Source organism: Schizosaccharomyces osmophilus, chromosome 1 (genome assembly GCF_027921745.1).
Source record: "Schizosaccharomyces osmophilus chromosome 1, complete sequence".
NCBI lineage: Eukaryota > Fungi > Ascomycota > Schizosaccharomycetes > Schizosaccharomycetales > Schizosaccharomycetaceae > Schizosaccharomyces > Schizosaccharomyces osmophilus.
Genome location: NC_079238.1, coordinates 1,342,707 through 1,364,216, shown reverse-complemented (window position 1 = coordinate 1,364,216; position 21,510 = coordinate 1,342,707). Strand labels below are relative to the sequence as shown.

Sequence of the window (21,510 nt, the reverse complement as noted above, 5' to 3'; positions counted from 1 at the left end):
TTTGTAGCGTTTGTAGCGTTTGTAGCAAGTATCGTCTCCCTAGAGGAATAAGAAAAGCATTTACGATAATCCCTGTTGAATAACTCGACTCCAAATGCTTCTGATTATGTGAAGCATGGATTCCATTGAAAACAAACTCCAAAAACGAAGTATCAATTCCATACATTTTATCCAAAAGATACAGACCCAATTAACTATTACTTACTCTCTCTATTTATTTATTTGTATTTTACTTTCTTTTTTAGAAATCTATCTGTTTGTTTACTTTTCGTGGGGGGGGGGGGGTGCGGGGGTCACTTTAGTAACCCAGTCGCGACATATGCGACGCTCAACTCTACCTTTCTTCCACTACATTCCTTCATTATGTACTGGTTGCGTTTCTGCCTTTTAATTTCCGCTTTGTTTACTGTTCTTTGCGCAGCTAATCGCGGTCCTACTATTACGGAGAATGTTTACTTTGACTTGAAACAGGGCGACGAGTTCTTGGGACGTGTCGAATTCGGTTTGTATGGAAAAACTGTCCCTAAAACGGTAAGGACTAAAAAAGACAATTACAATGCATCTCATATTCCTAAAACAAATTATTGACAATGTCCCGTACTATTAGGCTGAAAACTTTCGTGCATTAGCAACCGGAGAAAAGGGCTTTGGCTACGAAGGATCTTCCTTCCACCGCGTGATTCCCAAATTTATGATCCAAGGAGGAGGTTTGTCTTATATCTTGTCTTTCTACACATCAGCTAACACGTTTCTCGTAGACTTTACAAACCATGATGGTACCGGTGGAAAATCAAGTAAGTCAATTGTTGTATAGGGGCACGTGTAATCTATATTTAATATTGCATGGCTTTCTTTGCAAGTGCCGATTCCTTGTAGGTGGACTTTTGTGTATTGACCGACCTAGTTTATGGACCTCGTTTCGGTGATGAAAACTTCAAGATCAGCCATAACCGCGTTGGTTTATTGAGTATGGCAAACGCTGGTCCCGATACCAATGGATCTCAATTCTTCATCACCACCACGAAGACCCCCTGGTTGGACGGTCATCATGTCGTTTTTGGTGAAGGTACGTCCTTATAACTTGTGACATTCTCTTGTCCAAAACCTTCTTTTCATATGCTAACCTACAGTCGTTTCTGGTTACGAAATCATCCAAAAGATCTCCAAGACTAAAACGAATAGTCGTGATCGTCCTGTTGTTGACATCGTCATTGCCAAATCTGGTATTCTTTCCAAGTCAGAAAACAATGAAGGAACCGATGAGTTGTAAGCTCCTAGACGTACGAATACGTTTCAACAACGGAATGAATATTCCTTTATTTCCTACATTTTACCCTGTATGATTGTAGCCTTCTCGAAATAAAGCGTTGCCTTAAACAAAGATGAATTCTGTCCGTTTACGGTAAAGGAATCTACTATTTAGTGACATTCGCCTAAATAATGGATATTTCTTCGATCTTATGTATTCCTTTTGTTTTTCATCTGTAGTGCAAGTATTTTCGCTAAGATTCTTTTTCATAAATGTAGCATGGTTGTTTATCTAGATGGTTTTACATTGCGTTTATTCTTTGCAGTTGTCAATATAAGCGATTTCTATTCAATTTAAGATGTATTGTTTTATTCGCCTGTAAATGGAGGCGTTTCCTGCTTCTTGGAATGGACCTGATGAAGTTGGACGCATCGCCTGAACTCACACATCCTTCACTAAACACTCACTTTGTGGTCCGAAAGCCATCTTTACTATTTTCAACTCGAATTTTGATTCTTTTTACACTTAAAACTAAAAAGAACAAAATCTGAACAAGTACTTTGGAAAGAATTGACTTCTTGTACATTCAAATGGCGTTCGATGGAAAGAAATCGTTGGGCTCTTTACAGGGTTCTGCCAATCGTGCTCAACAAAAATTGAACGCTCACCTACCTGGTATGTATGAATATTTAATTTTCTATTATCTTTAGAGACGGACTAGAAATGCATAAGTTCTTTTCATGGAAAAGGTTTTAACCAATCTTTCTTTAGCGGAATTTCGAGATGGTCCTATGTACGATACAAGGGCCGTATATGGAAATGGTCCTCGTTTAAGTATCCGTCATGTCGATGTTTCAACTTTACCACCTCCTCCCAAACACTTTTCCCAATTGAATCCCAGTTCGTCACGTTCAAGCAGTCCAACAAAAACTGCATCCTCTCTGCCTAAACAAACTATTGCGACTCAATCGCCTAGCTTAACTAGTCCATCTCCACCTATGTCTGCCTTAAGCAACTCTTCAAGACGTGCCCCTCCTCCTCCTCCTCCTGTGCGCTCACCATTGGCTTCTTCTTCTACAAGGGAAGAGTCTGCTTCTCTTCCTCCACCTCCCTATACTTCTAGTACTTCCATACCTTCTCCTTCTATGCTATCTAGTTCTATGAAAAACAACTTTCCAGCACCGCCTCTACGTCGCTCAGCTCAAACTTCAGACATGAACACTGCTCCTCAGCCTGGTTTATCAAAACCCGTAAAGAAAGCACCTCCACCAGCTCCTCCCAAACCTAGACGTTTGGCATCTCGGGACAGTACGCCTTCTGCAGGAACTGTTCCTGCCCCTCCGCCAATCCAAAGGAACACGCGTCCCTCTTTTTAAAAATGTCACAGCATTACTTTTATTTTACATTACTGTAAAATGTGTACACGACTTATAAAAGTGAAAAGGAAGAAAAAAAAAAAGACTCCGTTTAACCAAGTTAAGACAATGCCGGTTACGAAAATTTGTGGTAATGGTTTCTTGAATTTTTCCTTCTTTTTTTTAATGGTAATGACCTGTTTGTTTTTATGAAGATGCAATGCAATCCCTTTGATTTTCACCGCTTACAGGATGTTTGTTTACTCTATGACCATGAATTTTTTGGTGGATTTCGTAAATCCTGGTTCACCTTGACTCTATGATGATGAAATTCTCCCACACGATGCTTTCCTCTGTTTTGCTGTAGTTTTTCGCATGTCGCTTGTTTTCTTCTTGTTTATACAAAATATTACAAAAAATAATAAATCACAGGCCGTTTTAATCCAACCTTTCAATTTTAATAAAATTAAATGTCAAAGAAATGATAAAATCCATACATCATCAAGTTTTGTCGCTTCTGTTTTTGTGTCTCAACAAATCCTTGATTTACAAGGGCGATGGTGATTTCAATCTTTTCAGAAATCGCGAGCCTTACCTTCTTCCTTGTAATACGACATTCCAGTCTCTGAAATTAGAAAAATCGTTCACTCTTATATAGCCATAATGGTCAAATTTGACTACCTTTCGAGACTTGGCTTGTGGTTAATTCCATAAATTGTCAAAGTCTCAATTATAGTCCTCTTTCATTTGAATCAAAACAAACTTCATACTCCAATAATCAGCAATCAACGTACAATCCGAGATTGTTTTGGCCATACGTTCAGCATGTTAAGTATTCACACGTCCTTGATGCGAAAGATGTTCATCCTATCAATAAGTCAAGAAAAGCTTTGTTCCCTTTAATAAATTCCCTTCCTTCTTCTATACAAGCTTTCTTCTAAAAGTACAAAAACTTGGTCTGTGATGCTACATTGACGAAACAAGTCATAGTCGGCGGCTACGCAATCATTAATTCAGGTTCGCTGAGATACTGGCAGTGCACTAGTGAGTCGCATTCGACGCATTATTTTGTAATGATATTCTGATTTAAACAATCCATATTAAAGAACAATTCGTATCACTCCCCCTAGAATTTGCATCGTTGCTTAGACGCTTCTTTATTACTCTTTCTACAAACTGCTTCATCAGAAAATCAGAAGAGTAGGGAAAGGATTCTTTTTAAAGACATTAAAATCCAATGCCGCCTTCTGCACATAGCTTTACCCAACTTGCTAACCATACTTCTCGGGTACAACAATGTGAATCAAATAATCATGAGCAATTGGGTTCAGATAAGCCTCCTTGCACCTCACGAACCTATTCTGATGCACACATAAAGGTATCTGAAAAACTCAAGGAGCTTGTGTTTCAGCAGATGGGTGGAAATCCCGTAGGATTTCGATGGCCGGGATCGTCCAAAGACAGTCATAACAACCATGGAAATGAAGAAATAGAAATGGTAATCGAGAGACCGTATGATGACAATCCAACTAACAATATTCAGGTGGTGGGGACCTGTATTTGCTGCAGAAGTAGTCTTCGATATCCAAAAACAGTGCCATGCTTTCGATGTGTTGTTTGTCTGACCATAAACGACTTGCATCCAGTCCATGGCAAGTTGGACCATTCTCAAAAGGAAGATAATCCTTCAACCATCTCAGCCGCACTTGTGTTTCAAAAGATTAAGGAAACACGTTCCTGTCTAAAAAACGCTAGACGGAAAAAAGACAAACAGACATATACTATGGCTATCTTGTCTCTGCAACAATTCCTTTCCCGTTTGTTTCGCAACTCATACATACTTCTGCAAACCTTTTCTACCACCGAACGCGTGTACAAAACCTGTGGGCTCAATTTCAACGATATATGGCTGATGTATGAACAACTCATGAGTTTAGATCCATCTATTATGGAAGAGGTATTGAAAGCGACCGACTGTTTGCTTCGACGACCGAAACAACACTGTTATGATATTACTCATTATCGGTTTTTGTTAATTCTCCTGGAGAATCCACTCATTACGTACAATAACAGAGATAAGAAGCATAGCAAATTGGGGATATTAAAGAGAATTTTGGGAATTCTTTCCAATCTTGGAAATGAAGCGCATCGATACTTCATTTGCTGGTTTACACAAGGCCCATATCGGAAAGCCAGTTTTTTTCGGGATAAGGTAGACCTTGTCAATGGATTTATTGGACAACGGTTGTCTAAGCAGTGCGAACGAATTCAATACAACTATTCTTATAATGCTGACTGGCAGATTCGTGCTGCTGCCATCAGCATGGCCCTCTTGTATGGAGCAAACTGCCAAATGAATCTTGTCGTTAAAAGCTCTTTTTACTGTACCATGGTTGACTATGTCAACCTGAATAAAGATTTTGAACTTTGGGAGCAAAAGAGAAATTATTTTACATTCTGCCAGTATCCTTTCCTACTTTCCATGGGAGCAAAAGTGAAAATTATGCAATTTGATACGCGCCGACAAATGGAGTATCGAGCAAGGGAGGCTTTTTTCTCTTCTATCCTTTCAAAAAAAGCAGTCGAACCTTATCTTATTCTTCGCGTAAGACGGAATCATCTCCTGGCCGACAGCTTACGACAAGTGAGCAAACCAGGAATTGACCTTAAAAAATCTCTTAAAGTCGAATTTGTGAATGAAGAGGGCGTGGATGCTGGTGGACTAAAAAAGGAATGGCTTTTGCTGCTTAGTCGTGAAATTTTTGATCCTAGTTTTGGGCTTTTTGAAAGTTATCCTGATGAACAGACGGACTATGTTTGGTTCAATACTGATAATGCTTCCGTCAACAAAGAGTACTATCATCTTGTTGGCGTGCTCATGGGTATGGCTGTCTATAACTCGGTGAACCTTGATGTAAGATTACCTCCTGTGTGTTATAAAAAGCTTCTAGGTCTTCCTCTTACTTTAAATGATGTGGCAGAATTTCGACCATCTTTAACTAATGGACTCCGGGCGCTGCTGGAATTCGAAGGAGACGTTGAAGAAACGTACGGATTGAATTTTACTATTAACGTACCAACAGAAAGGGGGTACAAAACTGTGGAACTCATCAAGGATGGGTCATATATAAGCCTCGACAATAAAAACAAAAGGGAATACGTGGTAGCTTATTCCGATTATTTACTAAACAAATCCGTTAAATCTCCATTTTCGACCTTTCAAGAGGGATTTTTAAAGGTCTGCGGAGGAAATGCTCTCTCGCTTTTTCAGGAGCAAGAGATTGAAAAATTAGTTAGGGGAAATGAGGAACACATCAATTGGGATTTGTTACGTGCAACGTGCACGTACGACATGTATAATCGCGAGACGGTATGTAGGCAAAGCGGCAGGGTGCATGAGAGACGGTCTCACATGCTTAATAATCATGCTGTTCAAAAAACCCTTGCAATTGCTTGGCTTTGGGATGTAATTTTTAGCCTCACAGAAGAAAAACAGCGAAGATTACTCGTTTTTATGACAGGAAGTGATCGTATTCCAGCAACGGGAATTCAAAGTATCCAGCTTCGAGTTTCTATACTAGGACCAGATACTGAGAAGCTTCCAATTGCTCATACTTGCTTCAACCAGCTATGCATCTGGGAATATTCCACCAAAGAAAAATTAGAGCAAAAACTAAATCGAGCGATATATGAAACGAAAGGATTTGGGCTTCGATAGCTGTTGTATTTATTGTATTATTGTGGAATCATTAAAGTCTTCATAATTCGTACTTTTAATATGAAACTTAAATGAATCCCAATAAAATGTTCATAATTAGAAATAAATTACTTTCTAATCTCAGAGTAATTAGTCTTTTTGCTTGGCCTTCGTTTTGCTTTTTGAGGTACGATGTTTGCTAAGCTTCTAATGCTGTACTGATTTCAAGATCCTAACAACAAACCATTATGTCTTTATAACATTTTCCCGTCCTCAAAAAAACAATAACTGTCTTGAGGATCAATGATTAGTACAATTTGTCTAGGACTAGTTTAAGACATCAACGTTCAGAGTCCTATTCATCAAAATTAAAGTCATCGTCCTCATCATCCTCAAAGGGATCGACAAACGCTTCTTCATCAAGATCTTCAATGCCCTCATTTCTTTGAAATTTGACACAATTTTGACACCTTGGAGCCATCTTAGATCGTTGAGACTTTGAAAACGCAGTAAGAGGTTTGTCTTCATCACAAGCAGGACAATTTAGTATGGCGGCTTGTTTCGGTTGACATGATGAGCAAATCACCTTAGGATCAGGAATGGCTATAATTCTACCGTTCCAATATCGATACCCTTTCTGCCATTGAGTATCGTTGTATTCACTACGACCTTTAGTTAGCTTGCATCGCATGCACGTTAAGAAGTTATTCTTCTGCGTCGAAACTCCGGCTCGAGGGGTTGAGTAACTGTTGTTTCTTGCTGCCGTTGCAGATTGTTGTTTTGATCCAAATCTGTGCATCTTCACTTTGAATGATCAATAAAAACGACCGAAGAATATCAAATTAAAATGCAAATTTAATCAAGTTAAATTTTAATCAATTAAGAAAATCATGAAGAGCCAGTCGGTAGACAAACGAATTGTAGTAGTCGAAGAAAAATTTGGTTATAAGTAAGAAACAAACATCCCGAAAATGCTCCTTATTTAAGTAAGTTATTAAATATTATATGAAACATCAATTTTGGAACTATTATTTTAATACATATAAAGTCGCGGTTCTTTTGCGGTGCGAAAATAACCTGTAGCGAATAAAATGCTTCAACTAGCACTGACTTACTAAAACACACGTCTAGCATACTTTTCAAATTTGGTGTTCGGATACATTGGCGGGAAGTTCAAAAGTCGATTATATATCCGTCTTCTTGTACGTCTCTTCTTGCCATACTCATTGTATGTAAGCTAATTCTTATTACATAGTCTGTTACTCTTGTATTTTCTAATATTAATATTCGTAGGGGAGTGCTGATGATTTTGGAAAAACTTTGAAATATTCCAAACTAATTTTGCAACCATTCTCTTATAAATGATAAACGGCGAGGAAAAACCCCTACGAATATTGTTGGTGGACTGTTACGATTCCTACACCTTTAATATACATGATTTGATTCAGCGTGCTTCTAGTAAATGCTCCATTACCACTGTACACTGGGATACAGCTCGTCCTGATCTGTGGGATAGTCTTACCTGTTTTGACGCCATCTTTGTAGGACCCGGTCCCGGAAACCCCTCTGAATATGCTTCTGTTTTTGAAAAAATATGGAACTCTGATGTACCGACGCTAGGAATTTGCTTGGGTTTCCAATCTCTTGCTTTGCATTATGGATGTTCAGTAGACAAAATGCCTACACTTCCGTGGCATGGAAGGATTTCTAGCATACTAAGCACGAACGATTCGATTTATCGCAATTTGCCTTCGGTCAAAGGAATGCGATATCATAGCTTGTATGTTGATTCTATCCGCACTAATGCTCTTCGAGTCCTTGCAAAGTCAACAGAAGATCAAATCGTAATGGCAATTGAGGCAATAGAAAAGCCACATTATGGAATCCTTTATCATCCAGAAAGCATTGGATCATCTGATGCCGTTAGCATTGTGAGGAATTTCTTCAATGTTGTTGAAAAATTTCGAACGGACAACTCTACATCTTCCACGGAGACAGGCTTTGATGTCCTAGAAATTCAACCATCTCCTTTCATAAAAAATCCGAAAACACCTTCAATGCGGATCTCTAGCCAAGAGATACCGTGGACTGATCCTCTGACGGTTGTTGAATATCTTAACAATGCAGATAAGCCAATTTGTTTTTTGGATTCAGCTAAAAAGCCAGGAAAGTTTTCCATTATCGGCTTTTTTGAGGGTCCTTTATCTTATTTTATCCGTTACAAAAAATGGATAAATACCACTTATATTGTGAATTGTCAAAACAATCTCGAGGAAACGTATAATGGGGATTTTTGGGAAATAGTTGCGAAATTCATGGAAGAGCATAAAGCGTTCCCTATTGAATCGGCTTTACCATTTCATGGCGGCATTATCGGAGCAATTGGCTACGAATGCAGCGATTATTCTTCCAGGTCAATAGCCGAAGCATCATCATTTACCTACGATACAAAAAAAAATCAAAGGAATTACGTTGATGCTGAGCTTGCTTTTGTCGATAGATCAATTGTGTTTGACCTTGAAGAAGAAAAAGCTTATGTTCAAACATTGTATCCTTCAGATGATTCATTACAAATTTGGTGGGAAGACCTGCTTTTCGATCTTCAAAAGTTTAGTAAAAATAAACTCAAGCATCATGGTCATGGATCGACGATAAAAAAACCGACTGAGCAGGATTATACTGACCGTGTGCGTATTTGCCAACAAAGATTACTAAACGGTGATTCCTATGAAATGTGTTTAACAGATACTACATTTGCATATACCGATCCAAATTTTTCGGACTATGACTTGTATCTAAGTGCCCGTTCACATAACCCATCATCTTTTGCCGGGTTTCTTCGTTTTCCTCATTTAACCTTATTATGCTGCTCACCAGAAAGGTTTATGAAATACAAAGACTCAACATGTCATTTTTCTCCTATCAAGGGTACTCTAAAAAAAGGTTCACAAATGACCTACGAAGAAGCAAGAAGTAAACTATTAAATTCTAAGGATACAGCAGAATTGAATATGATTATTGATCTCATTCGAAATGACTTACATCAATTGGCAAAGAAAGATTCAGTTGAAGTTCCCCAACTCTATCAAGTTGAGGAGCATCCTAATGTTTACTCTCTTCTATCGCATATATACGGCCAAGTAGACGAGTCTATTACCGCATGGGATGTTTTAGCGAAGTGTTTCCCTCCAGGATCCATGACAGGTGCTCCTAAGTTAAGAACCGTTCGAATGCTAGAGGAAATAGAGCCCTACGGTCGTGGTATATATTCCGGAACGCTAGGATATTGGGATGTTACTGGTTCCTCAGAATTTAACGTGATAATTCGATCAGCTTTTAAGTACAATGAAGACAGCCTATGGAGAATTGGGGCTGGTGGTGCCGTAACCGTCCTAAGTACTCCATTAGGTGAATATGAAGAGATGCTGTTAAAGGCTAACAGCATTCTACCTGCCTTATGTTTGATTGCTCCTGATCGGGAAAAATATTAAAAGCAAATTAGCAAAGTGATTAATTTATGCGACTGAATAGATAATTAAAATAAAATTATGGGGCGACGGTAGAAAACAAATTGACCGTAAATTTGTAGTACATAAACTCCTCAGTTTGTTAGGCCCTTAATTTGACGAGGAAAGACTTAGTGGATGCCCAAGGAACAGATCCTGTACAACGGTGGAATGTCGCTGTCCCATAACTAATAGGTCCTCGCTAGTTATGTCCTAATGAATTAGTAATAGCAATGAAGTCAGCATACCTTAAATTGAAGTGTTGCTTGCTCTGCTGCAATTTGGATAGCTTCTCCTTTCTTCAAAGAATGGCCAATTCCTCTAACGTAATCATCACACCAAACTTCAGCAAGCCAAACTATATTGTTTGTGTCACGAAGAGTCACATGAAGATGTTTAAGCGAAACAAAGCGTGGATTATGCAGTATTAAATTAGCAGCTTCTATAGTTCTCCCATAAATAGGGCTAGTGTAGTTCCAATCCTTTAAAGGGCGCCCGGTAAGTTTTAGGTATCTGGCTCTAATAACTCTCATAGCTTTCTCATCGTTAGCAAATGAATCCACTTGTGTTAAGTACTCCAGGACAGCCGGTTCGGTAAGGAGTGGCTCTTGTGACAAATGATATTTTTGAACAATAGGCGGTGACTCTAAAGGATAACTATACTTATAGTTCGTGGACGGAAGGTTGTCACGGTTTTTTACTTCCCGAATGTTTCGTAAAGCGTTTCGATATTTCTCTACCTTCGGCTCAACTTTTCGAACAGAAGAAAATTTCTCGATCTCTCTTGAAATATTTTGAATTGAAAGCTCTTTTTGATCCGCCTTCTCACGTGAAAGAAACTAAAAGTTAGTTAAGGTAAGATAGCACATCCATACCAATGATTTACTCAAATTTGCTTTCATAAGTAGTATTTTATCCATGAGATCCTTTGAACTTTCCTTAAACTTAACATCTTGCGAACTTAAATTAGTAGAATATGTTTCAATATGTTCAATAAATTGGTTAATAGAGGATATTTGTTCAACCCGCTTTTCTTTAATTTCCTGTTGCGTCCTTAAATGAAATGCAACAAGCTCTAAATCTTTTGGTTCTAAAGTTAATGAGTCCTGAGTAATTAGTGACTTTGGTCTTAGTAGACAAGAAGGATATAAGTATGCAGCATTAGCATCGACTGGGATATTCTGTGAAGAATTGGTAACAGCGCATAATATGTTAAGCAATGATTTAGATTTTGGCATTGCTAACTGCAATGCTTCGTTGATCGAATCGTATTCTCTTTCAAGTCGAGATTCCTCTTCGAGAAGCTCTTCATGGGCCGGGCAATCCTTTAGTCCTAAAACATTGAAAAACCGGTTTATGTCGTTTGTAATGGATTGAAAATTCTCCTCGTGTTATGTTAATTGTCTATCATAAAAAGTCTTCACTTACATGTTCCGCAAGGATTTCAGTTTGTAGCGTTCGATGCTCGTCCATATCAGAATCCAATTTAGACTTTATAACGTAATTAGAGAGCGGATGCATAATGTTTTTCGTACCATTTCCTTTTCCAAGTCCTTAGCTCTTTCCCGAATATGCCTTTTTTGCTCACTGATCTCAAGCTTTTCGGTTTGCAGGGATTTCTGGATATTAATAAGTTGATATGAAAATGCCTTTACCATTTCTCTTTGATAGCTCTTTATTTTTTCTTCAACTTCTGCTGTCAAAACCTTGTTTTCGGCTTCCAAATGCTCCTTAATATAAATTAGCAGCAGTTTTCACGCAGATTCATTCATACTATCTTTTCAGACATAGAACTAATTTTTTTCAGCTCATCATCGGAAAGATCATTGCCGGTGGTTTTAGCAACTGCTCTGTCTGAACTGTACGTTTGTTTAATAGATTTCTCATTCTGTCTCGAGGATGGAGACGCAGAATTGTAAGGAAACATGTTTCATTAAACAATTCGAGGATTGAGTAGCAACTTTGAGGTTTCACAATCGTTTTGTATATATGCAGTTCACAGTGATTAATCAAGTTAATGGTTATAAATCTTTGATTTGTTATTTAAATTGCCTAAAGATTAGAGATATTCTCTAGAAAGTCAAACTTCGGAAATTGTCTTCGTGTTGTTGTAGTAAACAGGTGGGTTGTTTACAGGATAAGGCTGACAGAAACCAAATATAGGGATGTAAAACTCAATAGGGCATTTCATTTAGATTATGTAAAACAGTTAAATATATAAAATAAATAGAAAAAATGATGTAACAAGGACATAGAGGTTGAAAAAATCCCAAAACAAATCGCATACCTTAGCTAAGGTTATTCGACTCTATATCCATGTTAAGCAATGCTTCATGCCATGAAAGAAAGGGATGATATGAAGTTGTAGTATATTCAGGAGACGACTGGTACTTTTCATAATTGGAATGTGAATCCATTCCAAAAGAGTTAGAGTTGGATTTTGCATTTAATGAATGACCGACAGGTAAGTCTGAGTCGTTGGATAGCTCTTGTATCCAGGTTTTCCAAGCCAGATATCCTTCTTGTACTTGGGGAAGTTCGGGCGGAGGTTCGTTACCCACAGAGCTTGCCTTTTGATGCGCGTTTGTATATTCGCTTTGATACCTTGAGGCTATTGTTTCTAGCTTCCTTAATTTTTCGTGGGTGTTAATGGAGACAGATCCCATGCTCTTTAAAAGGCGAATGCACTTTGATAGATGCCTATCATCCGTGAATTTTGTAGCGCTTAACAAAAGACACATCGAAGCTGCCGTATACAAAATCTCATATTCCAGAGAAAAACAATTTTCTAATTGACCATTCTCTTGCAATAATGACACAAGTGACAAAATGGACTGTACAGACTTAATACATGAATCCGATTCTGGGACTATGGGCGCGGACTCCGTAAATAATAACGACTGTGAAGAAAGGCTATTAGAATTCAAGTGTAAATGATATAAAAAGATGGGTTCAAAAAGTAGAAGGCTGAAATGATGATACAAAAGATGCAAGAAGATGCTTCCATGAAATAAAGGATTCGATTGGTCATATTTCCCCTTTTCTATTTCTAGTTGAAACGGGAGTTTTGTCTTCCATTCTTCTATTTTTTTAGAAGCACCCTTGACCTTGGATAAAAGAGCAGCATAATCTTGCTTTTGATCGATGCAAAATCCCGTTAGATTGTATATTGATAGCAACGAAGGAACTGCAACAGAGAAGAGCTTGATTGTTGATGTAAAATGAGAAACCGTTGATGGAAAAAGAGGAATTTCCAACTCGGGCATTATTTTTGGCAGCTTTGGGGAACAAAAATCGTATTCCGAAAACAAAGTAACTATAGGGGTAATTCCTTTCTGGAGAAACAAGAAAGAAGAAAGCACACGAAGAGACCACAGTAACCTTGTATTGATTTCTGAAGTAACTGAGTCGTTCAAGGTCTCGGTAGAATCCGACACTTCTAGCCCAATGACCCGAGCTATATGAAAAGCTAATCCTACATAAGAAAAAGCTTCTTTAATTCTGTCAAGTAAGAGACACTGAAATGCGACAAAAGCTAGTGCCTGTACTGTGGATACATTATATTTTGGCAAAAGAAAGAACAATAATTGCTCACTTAGGTTAAAAAGCTCAGTAATATCTTCCATAGGTTCTTCTATATGAATTCCATCTTCATTCGCGCTCAATTGACCAAGAGCCATAATGCTCATTGATACAATAAGAAAGCTAATATCCAAGTTGTTGGGCAATTTGGGAAAATTATAAAAGATTTGATATCGTTTATAAAACAATGAAGCTGGGTAAAGATGCAGAAAGCATTGAAAACGAACAAAAAAAAATTCAGAGAGTTGCCTTGCAGTTGCTAGAGAAGGTAGCATATGGCAGGCTAAAAGAGACAACGACTCCAAGCATTGTAATGAAAACTTTGAGGACTTCAGATTTGAAGGTTGCGTTGATGAGACCAAACCTCTCTGAAGAAGCTGAGGTAAAGATGATTCAGATGCTTCCGAAAATTGCGCGGAGGGTGAGAGCCGGTCAAAGCTCGGGGAAGAGCATCCCAATATATTTAAGGACGAAGCTACTTCGTCCAAAAGAATGGAAGATGAAGTTGGACCTATGAAAAGTGGTCCTAGTGAATCATGAGACAGACGCTCACTTGGTAGAAAATTGATTGTATGATCGGTTGTTTTCGCAGAAGGTTCCAAGATGGAGGAACTTTCGTTCAGAGGGTATTGAGCAGGATCTCGAAAATCAGAGGGATATTTCACTTTCAGTTGATTCATAGACTTTTCTGAAGTCTCTTCTTCAGAATTCAAAGAAAATTTACAAAGACTTTCATCTATAGTTGCAGGCTTGACCAAAGAAGCAAGTGGTGTTCCTTGTTTCATATGAGACTCTAATTTATTACATAGTTGGACCAAAGCCTTGGTACATTGAGGGATCGAAGGGCAAATATGTTCAAATAAGTATTCAAAACATTTTTGTCGTTTACTTAGTTCTGCAACGAATTGCTTGGACGGAGATCTTTCCTTTTCTGCATCCGCATATACACATTGAATTCCTAAGGCAACACAAGAATGACACGGCTCCGTACCTCTACAACGAATTTTTTTTGATCGACAACCCAGACAAGCATGTCGAACTCGTTTTCGTATGTCGGCGGGGACCCTACGCTTCTGTTTGTTGGATTCACTTTTCTGTTCCAGGTATAGAGGTCGGCTGGATAAGCCCTCTGGCAGCATTAGAAGTATAATGATTATGTTTATAATAAAAATTTCACATACTTTCAACAGATTACCATTTTCGTGAGATTGTTCATCGGGCGTAGCTACCCGTTTTCATGCTAAAGGTAATTAAAGTAAGGATAAGCGACTTTGACAATATACACATATGTAGGTAGTATGAAAGTATTGCACAGATCAGCTTGTGTTTCTTCAAAAAATTAAAACAATAAAGAAGAAAGGCTTAAAATGTATCCATTCGATAACCAGCAGTCGTACAACGAATTTAGAAGAAACTCTTCTTTGATTTCCAGTGCAAATGCATAGTAAGAGCGCTTTCTTACAGAGCTAGAGAATGAAATATCTACGCTAAAAACTCTCCTTTCTTTTTGTTCATAGTATATTTCCTCGGGTTATTGTACCAAAGGGTACATAGTCTGAGATGAAGTCGAATGTAAATTAGGACTTTCGAAGTCCTAAATCATTGTAAACTATCACTAGATATAAATTTTTGATTGAAGATTCAAGAAAATTATTGCTTTCACGCTTTCATGAAAAAAACATTCTTGTAAAAATCATCGTGTTAGGAAGAATATGATATTTGTAACAAAGGAGGACTATTCAGACCGTAGGCAGGGAGAAGTAATAAAAAGAAGATCAAGAAAGTAAAATCGATTTTACCTACTGAAGCCTTACTGTTCTTCACTTCGAATCTTCTACAAATTGGTGGATCAGAAAACTCACCAATATACAACGACCCAGCAAAGAATTCCAATCATACACAAGAAAAGGCGTCTTCTCAATCTAAATAAGCCTTTATCGTTGAATACTTACGCTATCTATATATTTTTTTCTCTTAAAACTAAACGGAAGGTATTTTAGAAGAAACCGGTTTCTTTAGTGATATTCACTTCCTTCGCAAGCTGATACCCAATCATTGTACTTCAATTCCTTCCCATAAAAAACTTTCCTTCTTTTGGAGTACTTTTTATTTATTTCTCATCTTGAATATGTCTTCAAATTATCCAAAGTGCGTTGTCTTTGATTTGGATTATACGTTGTGGCCTTTATGGATTGATACTCATGGTATGTAACCAACGTCAAAGTATATTTTGCTTCTATGTTCTTGCAATGGTTTTCTAACACCTATAGTTACACCACCATTTCGGGCCTCAAAAAATGATCCTCAAGTCATCGTCGATCGGTATGGGACTGATATAACTTTTTACAAAAATGTCATCAATATCCTTCAGCAATTGAAAGATGCAAATGTCAAGCTTTGCATTGCAAGCCGAACCCACGCTCCTAAATTTGCGTATCAAGTATTAAATCTGATGAAGGTTCCAATCGACGGTGAATTGCAACCCGCTTCGAGGTTTTTTTCCAGCATTAAAGCATTTCCTGGTAAGCAACGGAAAGAAACAGAAAGAAAATTGCTAATATCTGATATCTAGCAACCAAAATCGATCATTTCGAACAGCTCCATAAAGAAACAGGAATTAAGTACGAGGACATGCTCTTTTTTGACGATGAAGGTCGTAATCGTGTTGTTGAATCTCTTGGCGTTACCTTTTGTTTAGTACCCGATGGCCTCAATCGTGCTTCTTTTGAAGAAGGCATCAAAAAATGGCAAAAAAACAGAAAATAACTTGATACAAGATTTCTCAAAAATACTGATATTCAGTCTCTATGAAAAATTCCAAAAATCTCAGTAACTAATGGACTATATTGACAAGATTTATTACTCTCTACTTAGTGTAGCAATGTTCTAAAACCCGAGAATTTTTTTCTATTTTTTCATAGCTTCCTACCAGCAATAGATACTCCGGGGGTTTACATACTAAGCGCTCAAGCCGTAAACTTCTTTACCTTCTATGAAAGCATATTATCTTTCTTCTCATCTTCCGTTATTCCTTTAACCATTCCATATATTCATTTCCTACCCAAGAAAACTTTTCCCTATTCAAAATTTTATAACAAAATTAACACCTCAAGCGCCAAATCTATGCTCGTTAAATGTACCTGGAACATCCGTGCTCATTAATATATCAGCTATGGGCCGCTCTATTACAAGAAGCTCAGTTGATCCTACTAAGCCAGCCAATAACATAGGACGATATTTATGTGTGATCCAAAATGACCTTGAGGCACCAGTTCCAAACTTGGATGAAGATGTAGCATTCTGAACAGCAGAGCGTTGCTTTGTTGACGAAGCACCATCAACAGTCCCGTCCATTTTACGTTTTTCGGCATTTCGAGGGGCTGGAAGATCTAAATTTAAGTCAAAGAAAGATACGTAGTTTGCTGACCAGATCCAAAATCGGCTAGGATTTTGTATATCAAAGAATGCACCAAAGGGCTTGTCCAATAAATGGGCAAATGGCTTTGGTATATTGTTTGAATTTGTCTTGGACCACTCGGTCAGCTTTCGACTTTGAACATCAAACTCGAAAACTTGGTTACCTGCTGTCACCACAGCCAAACGTCCAGGAATATCCAGTCTAAAAGCCATGGCTCGTACAAAACTGTTAACTCTGGGTAATTCAATGTAGGACAAGGTCGAAAATGAGTAACAAAAAGTATTTCCATTCAAATCAGCAACAGCGAAATAATCGCCATCTGGAGATACGGAGACAGTAGCAATCCCTTCGCATGCGCTTTGACCACTTCCTCTGTATTTGGAAGGTGCTTTCTTAGTTTCCGGTTGGGATACCTCATAAACTTCAAGCTGATGAGTTTCAATTCGACTCAAGTCAAGCAAGAAAATATCAGATTCGTTGCTAATTAAAATGAGTTTCTTCATGTCTACCGTAAACTGTAACAAGGTTGCTCCAACATTCGCTAAAAAGGGATCTTCAATACTTTCCACATAAACTTTGTCATCGGTGTAATGTACACGGTAGAGCTTAGTGGTCAGAATTGTAGATACTGCAAGCAATTCTCCGTCTTGGGATATCGCTGCGTGGACAATATTTTCTTCATTTGGTAAAACAATTTTCAAGAGAAAGCGGTAACCTGGAGAACCAATTCTCCAAACCAAAACTTGATGATCCTCCCACAACATAAATAAACGAGCTTTCGTAGCAATTGCCATACGAGGCTTTTGTGGAACAGCTGGTATCATTCGATGATGTTTAGCGTTAAAGTGACGAACAGGCACCACGGCAAGCATCATATCTGCACCACCAGAAACTAAAACATCTACAGTTTTGCATTCAAGGATTGACATACAGCGAACATCGTGTGAGTGAAATCTCCGGAAGCTATTGCTTACCCATTCACGCTTGCCACCATCTCTGGTATACTGAACCGTCTTGCGATCAATACCAGAGGAAAACACTATATTATCATTGCTCGAAACAGCTAGAGTCAGTGCATCTGCCGAATGAAGCTTGAACGACTGGGTAAGAGTAAAATACTTTCCGTTCCAAAACTTGACAGCTCCAGAAGAATCCGCCGTGACAATTGTATTATCTTTGAGGGGTTTGACATCCCATACGAGGGAACGACTACCTTTCTTAGCGCGATCAACTTGCATTCGAGCTATAATTGTGGAATTTGGACTTTCAACATCCCAAACTTTGACAATTCCATCTGTACATCCACCGACAATATGGTTCTTTCCTTGCCAACATAAAGAAAGGATACGAGAAGTTTGTCGCATCAAGGTGCGTTTATACTCTATAACACCACGTCCTCCACTAATGTCAAACAAGACGCAACTACCGTCGTCACAACCGACAGCCAAAGTTTTTGTTTCCTCATGAAGCGAAATAGACCAAATGGCACCAGCGTTAGAATCTTGGTGCACTAATGGCTTACCGGTTCGTAAATTCCATTCGGTGATGGAAGTAGAGAATCCAATACTAAATAAACGTAGCTCCTCATCACTCACACTCCAGGCAAGACCTTCAACGCTTCGATTTATACCGCCGTAGAGGACACCCTTCAAACACCAGTCCCCCTTTGGTGTCCATATTTCGATATTTCCGTTAGCGCGTCCAACTGCCAAATGTAAATTAGACGGTAAAGGATCTTGTGAAGAGAGTTGATGCGAAAATGCGAGAGCAGTAATGGGTGAAGGAGTGTACTCGACGAAACGACAACGATGAATATCCATGATAAACTGAATCTTTGAACTCCTTTTTTCTATAAAGTAAAAGGTAAAACAGATGAATCAATATAAGATAAATACAAAGACCGACTGCGAAAGGTGCGGGTTGTGCTAATTTTCCAACAAAACCAAAAGGAGTATTCAGTCAAAGTGTTGTACAATTTAAGATATTTTTCTTGCTTATTCTTTGTTCTTCCTAACTTTTTTTGATGGAATTGACGAACAATGCAAAATTAAGGGATTCAAAGAAAAATGAAAAATGACAACGCTAAGAACGCGTGAATAAACACCGAGAACTAAGTACTTTTCACTTTAAGGAATATGCAACTTACAGGAAATTAATAAAAGTAAGTATATCTTAGTTTCATTGACCTCCAGTGCTTTTCGCGCTGTTAGCAAGGTCTTGGTAGTGGTCAGTGAAAATTCAGCAGGTTACTGAAATAACGATGGTACTTGAGAATACAAGGAGAAATCAAATAACAGATGAACAACAGAGGAAACGGCTTCTACAAATTAGATTTAATTATATGTGCAATAATATCTTCTTTTCTCCCGTGTACGAAGATTCTGTATGAACAATTCCAAAGGATATTGGCTACTCGTATTCAATGCAACAAGAGAGGAGACATAAAATATGAATTTTAGGATCATCTTAAATCGTTAAACCTTTTCAAAACATGAAGTCAATTCCTCTGTTAATGTGTACGTTTGGAACGTCTGACCACCGGGTCACTCGGGATACAGCGAGCATACGACTTACCATTAACCAACCACGGAGAAAGCCAATTCAGTCTTCGAAGGTGAACATAAAGAAGAAATGGTGCAGTTTGAAGCCACAGAAAAGCAATTTAAGCTTCGTCGCGAAGATTGCTGCTTGTTAATTGACCGTGCGACTGGACGTGTCCAAATTACGCCAGAGGAGTTGGATTCGGAAGACCGCAAGAGTGAAAACAGCGTTACAATTTTTGGCTCCATAAAGCTAAAGAAGGATGAGTATCTAATTCTTGCCACAGAACGATCTAGCGCCGCTCAAATTTTGGGCCATAAAATTTATCGCGTAGAGAAGTTTGAAGTGATCCCTTACATGGGACGACTTGCAACTGATCAAGATGAATTGGATTTATACAATTTGCTGCAGAACCATTTGAAAACAGGCCCTTTTTACTTTAGCTATACTTGGGATCTAACAAACTCGTTACAACGATCTTGTGCGGAAGAAACCAAATATCCAGATGTTTCTAGAAGTGATAACCGATTTTTTTGGAACGAATTTGCCAGCAAAAACTTCATTCAAGCCGTTCAGGCACACCCCGAAGCAACCTCATTCATTACGCCTATGATTTATGGCTTCATCACTTCCTCCAGTAGTATGGTGAAAGGTCGTTCAGTCACCTTGGCACTTATTTCTCGCAGATCAAAATTCCGTGCAGGAACACGTTATTTTACTAGAGGTATTGACGAAAATGGAAATCCAGCCAATTTCAATGAAGTTGAACAAATCACTATCGTTTCGGATGATCGCTCTGAAATAACATATTCTCATGTTCAGACTCGAGGAAGTGTTCCGGCTTACTGGGCAGAAGTGAACAATCTTCGCTATCGTCCGAGAATGATCACCAATTCGGCATCTCTTGCTACAAAGGCCGCACAAAAGCACTTTGACGAACAGATTGCTATTTACGGTGACCAAATCTTAGTAAATCTGGTGAATTGTAAAGGACATGAGCTTCCTGTCAAACAGGTTTATGAAAATGTCGTGCGACGTTTGGATAACCCTCGTATCCATTACCACTATTTTGACTTTCATAAGGAATGCAGCCGCATGCGCTGGGACCGTGTTTCGTTACTCATGGACGAAATTCTTCCAGAGTTGGACGAGCAAGGATATACTACTCTGGACACGCAAAAGTATCGCGTGCTTTCTAGACAAACCAGCGTTGTCCGCAGCAATTGTATGGATTGTCTTGACCGAACTAATGTGGTTCAAAGCTGCATCGGCCGACATGTTTTGACAAATCAGCTTCGAAAGTGCGGTTTACTGGGTGCAACCCATCCTCTTCGCTCTATCCTTCCTTTGGAGAAGAGCTTCTGTCGTATTTGGGCTGACAATGCTGACCATATCAGTACAGCGTACTCCGGAACCGGCGCCCTGAAGACTGATTTTACTCGCACCGGAGTTCGCACTCGCCGAGGTGCATTTGATGACTTTATCAACTCCGCTAAACGATACTTTTTCAACAACTTTTACGACGGTGCTCGCCAGGATGCGTATGATTTGGTATTAGGCCGCTTTATTCCTTCTTCCAACTTTCATTACCGTCTTGATTTACGCCCTCTTACGATTCGTTGTATGCCTTACGTGTTACTAGTATGTGTGTTTCTGTTTTTCTTTTCCTTGTTTTCCAGATCTTCTACGGCTGTTCTTTCCCCTCACGTTCTTTTGTTGCTTTCTTTCCTTGGTGTTTTGGCCTCTGCTTTCTACTGTATTTCTCATGGAATGCAATACGTTAATTGGCCCCGTCTTTTGCTGCCGACCTTTTTGCATTCAGAATTTAATACTGAAGGCCGAGTTTTTTCCCCCAACAATCAATTGGCAACTCAATACAAAGCCTAAAGTAGCTGAGTAGTTGCTTGATTCAGAAAATTCCTATGACCATCTCGCGGTACAGAAAGTAATATGTCTTCTTTAGCCCTCACGCTTGACTTGACTTTGGTATGATAATTGAAAACATGTTTTATGTTTTCACTCCTGTGTGACATGAATATTTCAATAGCTTTTGCTTTTTCGCGACGACTCTTTTCTTGGCATTCATAATGAGACTATATTTAATTACATATCTATCTTTAACGAGAGGAATTTATTTTTTTTCCGTAGAACATTAAAAGCTA

At 38.6% G+C, this 21,510-nt stretch overlaps 10 protein-coding genes across 10 annotated transcripts; 6 read left to right on the top strand and 4 right to left on the bottom strand.

The window, feature by feature from the left end:
- Nucleotides 1-363: 363 nt before the first annotated feature.
- Nucleotides 364-1,270, top strand: cyp4 (cyclophilin family peptidyl-prolyl cis-trans isomerase Cyp4; the record flags this gene model as incomplete). Its single annotated transcript, XM_056179425.1, has 5 exons — nucleotides 364-531; nucleotides 608-707; nucleotides 759-794; nucleotides 905-1,066; nucleotides 1,131-1,270. 5 exons carry the CDS (start codon nucleotides 364-366, stop codon nucleotides 1,268-1,270), a joined length of 606 nt encoding a protein of 201 aa, XP_056036957.1.
- A 569-nt stretch (nucleotides 1,271-1,839) lies between these two features.
- SOMG_00630 (uncharacterized protein) lies at nucleotides 1,840-2,625 on the top strand (the record flags this gene model as incomplete). Its single annotated transcript, XM_056179424.1, has 2 exons — nucleotides 1,840-1,924; nucleotides 2,021-2,625. The coding sequence occupies 2 exons, from the start codon at nucleotides 1,840-1,842 to the stop codon at nucleotides 2,623-2,625; spliced, it is 690 nt and encodes a 229-aa protein (XP_056036956.1).
- A 1,216-nt stretch (nucleotides 2,626-3,841) lies between these two features.
- On the top strand, nucleotides 3,842-6,322 carry mug30 (HECT-type ubiquitin-protein ligase E3, found in association with TRAMP complex; the record flags this gene model as incomplete). The annotated part of the gene is made up of 1 exon (XM_056179423.1): nucleotides 3,842-6,322. One exon carries the CDS (start codon nucleotides 3,842-3,844, stop codon nucleotides 6,320-6,322), a length of 2,481 nt encoding a protein of 826 aa, XP_056035613.1.
- A 334-nt stretch (nucleotides 6,323-6,656) lies between these two features.
- On the bottom strand, nucleotides 6,657-7,100 carry stc1 (CLRC complex-Argonaute linker protein Stc1; the record flags this gene model as incomplete). Its single annotated transcript, XM_056179422.1, has 1 exon — nucleotides 6,657-7,100. One exon carries the CDS (start codon nucleotides 7,098-7,100, stop codon nucleotides 6,657-6,659), a length of 444 nt encoding a protein of 147 aa, XP_056035614.1.
- A 562-nt stretch (nucleotides 7,101-7,662) lies between these two features.
- On the top strand, nucleotides 7,663-9,792 carry abz1 (para-aminobenzoate synthase; the record flags this gene model as incomplete). The annotated part of the gene is made up of 1 exon (XM_056179421.1): nucleotides 7,663-9,792. The coding sequence occupies one exon, from the start codon at nucleotides 7,663-7,665 to the stop codon at nucleotides 9,790-9,792; it is 2,130 nt and encodes a 709-aa protein (XP_056035607.1).
- A 254-nt stretch (nucleotides 9,793-10,046) lies between these two features.
- SOMG_00626 (Schizosaccharomyces specific family with conserved tryptophan) lies at nucleotides 10,047-11,734 on the bottom strand (the record flags this gene model as incomplete). Its single annotated transcript, XM_056179420.1, has 6 exons — nucleotides 10,047-10,646; nucleotides 10,683-11,192; nucleotides 11,236-11,298; nucleotides 11,343-11,426; nucleotides 11,463-11,537; nucleotides 11,582-11,734. 6 exons carry the CDS (start codon nucleotides 11,732-11,734, stop codon nucleotides 10,047-10,049), a joined length of 1,485 nt encoding a protein of 494 aa, XP_056035608.1.
- A 361-nt stretch (nucleotides 11,735-12,095) lies between these two features.
- Nucleotides 12,096-14,528, bottom strand: thi5 (DNA-binding transcription factor Thi5; the record flags this gene model as incomplete). Its single annotated transcript, XM_056179419.1, has 1 exon — nucleotides 12,096-14,528. One exon carries the CDS (start codon nucleotides 14,526-14,528, stop codon nucleotides 12,096-12,098), a length of 2,433 nt encoding a protein of 810 aa, XP_056035605.1.
- Nucleotides 14,529-15,517: 989 nt separating this feature from the next.
- On the top strand, nucleotides 15,518-16,155 carry SOMG_00624 (HAD superfamily hydrolase; the record flags this gene model as incomplete). Its single annotated transcript, XM_056179418.1, has 3 exons — nucleotides 15,518-15,593; nucleotides 15,660-15,911; nucleotides 15,962-16,155. 3 exons carry the CDS (start codon nucleotides 15,518-15,520, stop codon nucleotides 16,153-16,155), a joined length of 522 nt encoding a protein of 173 aa, XP_056035606.1.
- A 342-nt stretch (nucleotides 16,156-16,497) lies between these two features.
- On the bottom strand, nucleotides 16,498-18,627 carry utp4 (U3 snoRNP-associated WD repeat protein Utp4; the record flags this gene model as incomplete). Its single annotated transcript, XM_056179417.1, has 1 exon — nucleotides 16,498-18,627. The coding sequence occupies one exon, from the start codon at nucleotides 18,625-18,627 to the stop codon at nucleotides 16,498-16,500; it is 2,130 nt and encodes a 709-aa protein (XP_056035611.1).
- An 811-nt stretch (nucleotides 18,628-19,438) lies between these two features.
- On the top strand, nucleotides 19,439-21,235 carry sac11 (inositol polyphosphate phosphatase; the record flags this gene model as incomplete). Its single annotated transcript, XM_056179416.1, has 1 exon — nucleotides 19,439-21,235. The coding sequence occupies one exon, from the start codon at nucleotides 19,439-19,441 to the stop codon at nucleotides 21,233-21,235; it is 1,797 nt and encodes a 598-aa protein (XP_056035612.1).
- Nucleotides 21,236-21,510: the final 275 nt, after the last annotated feature.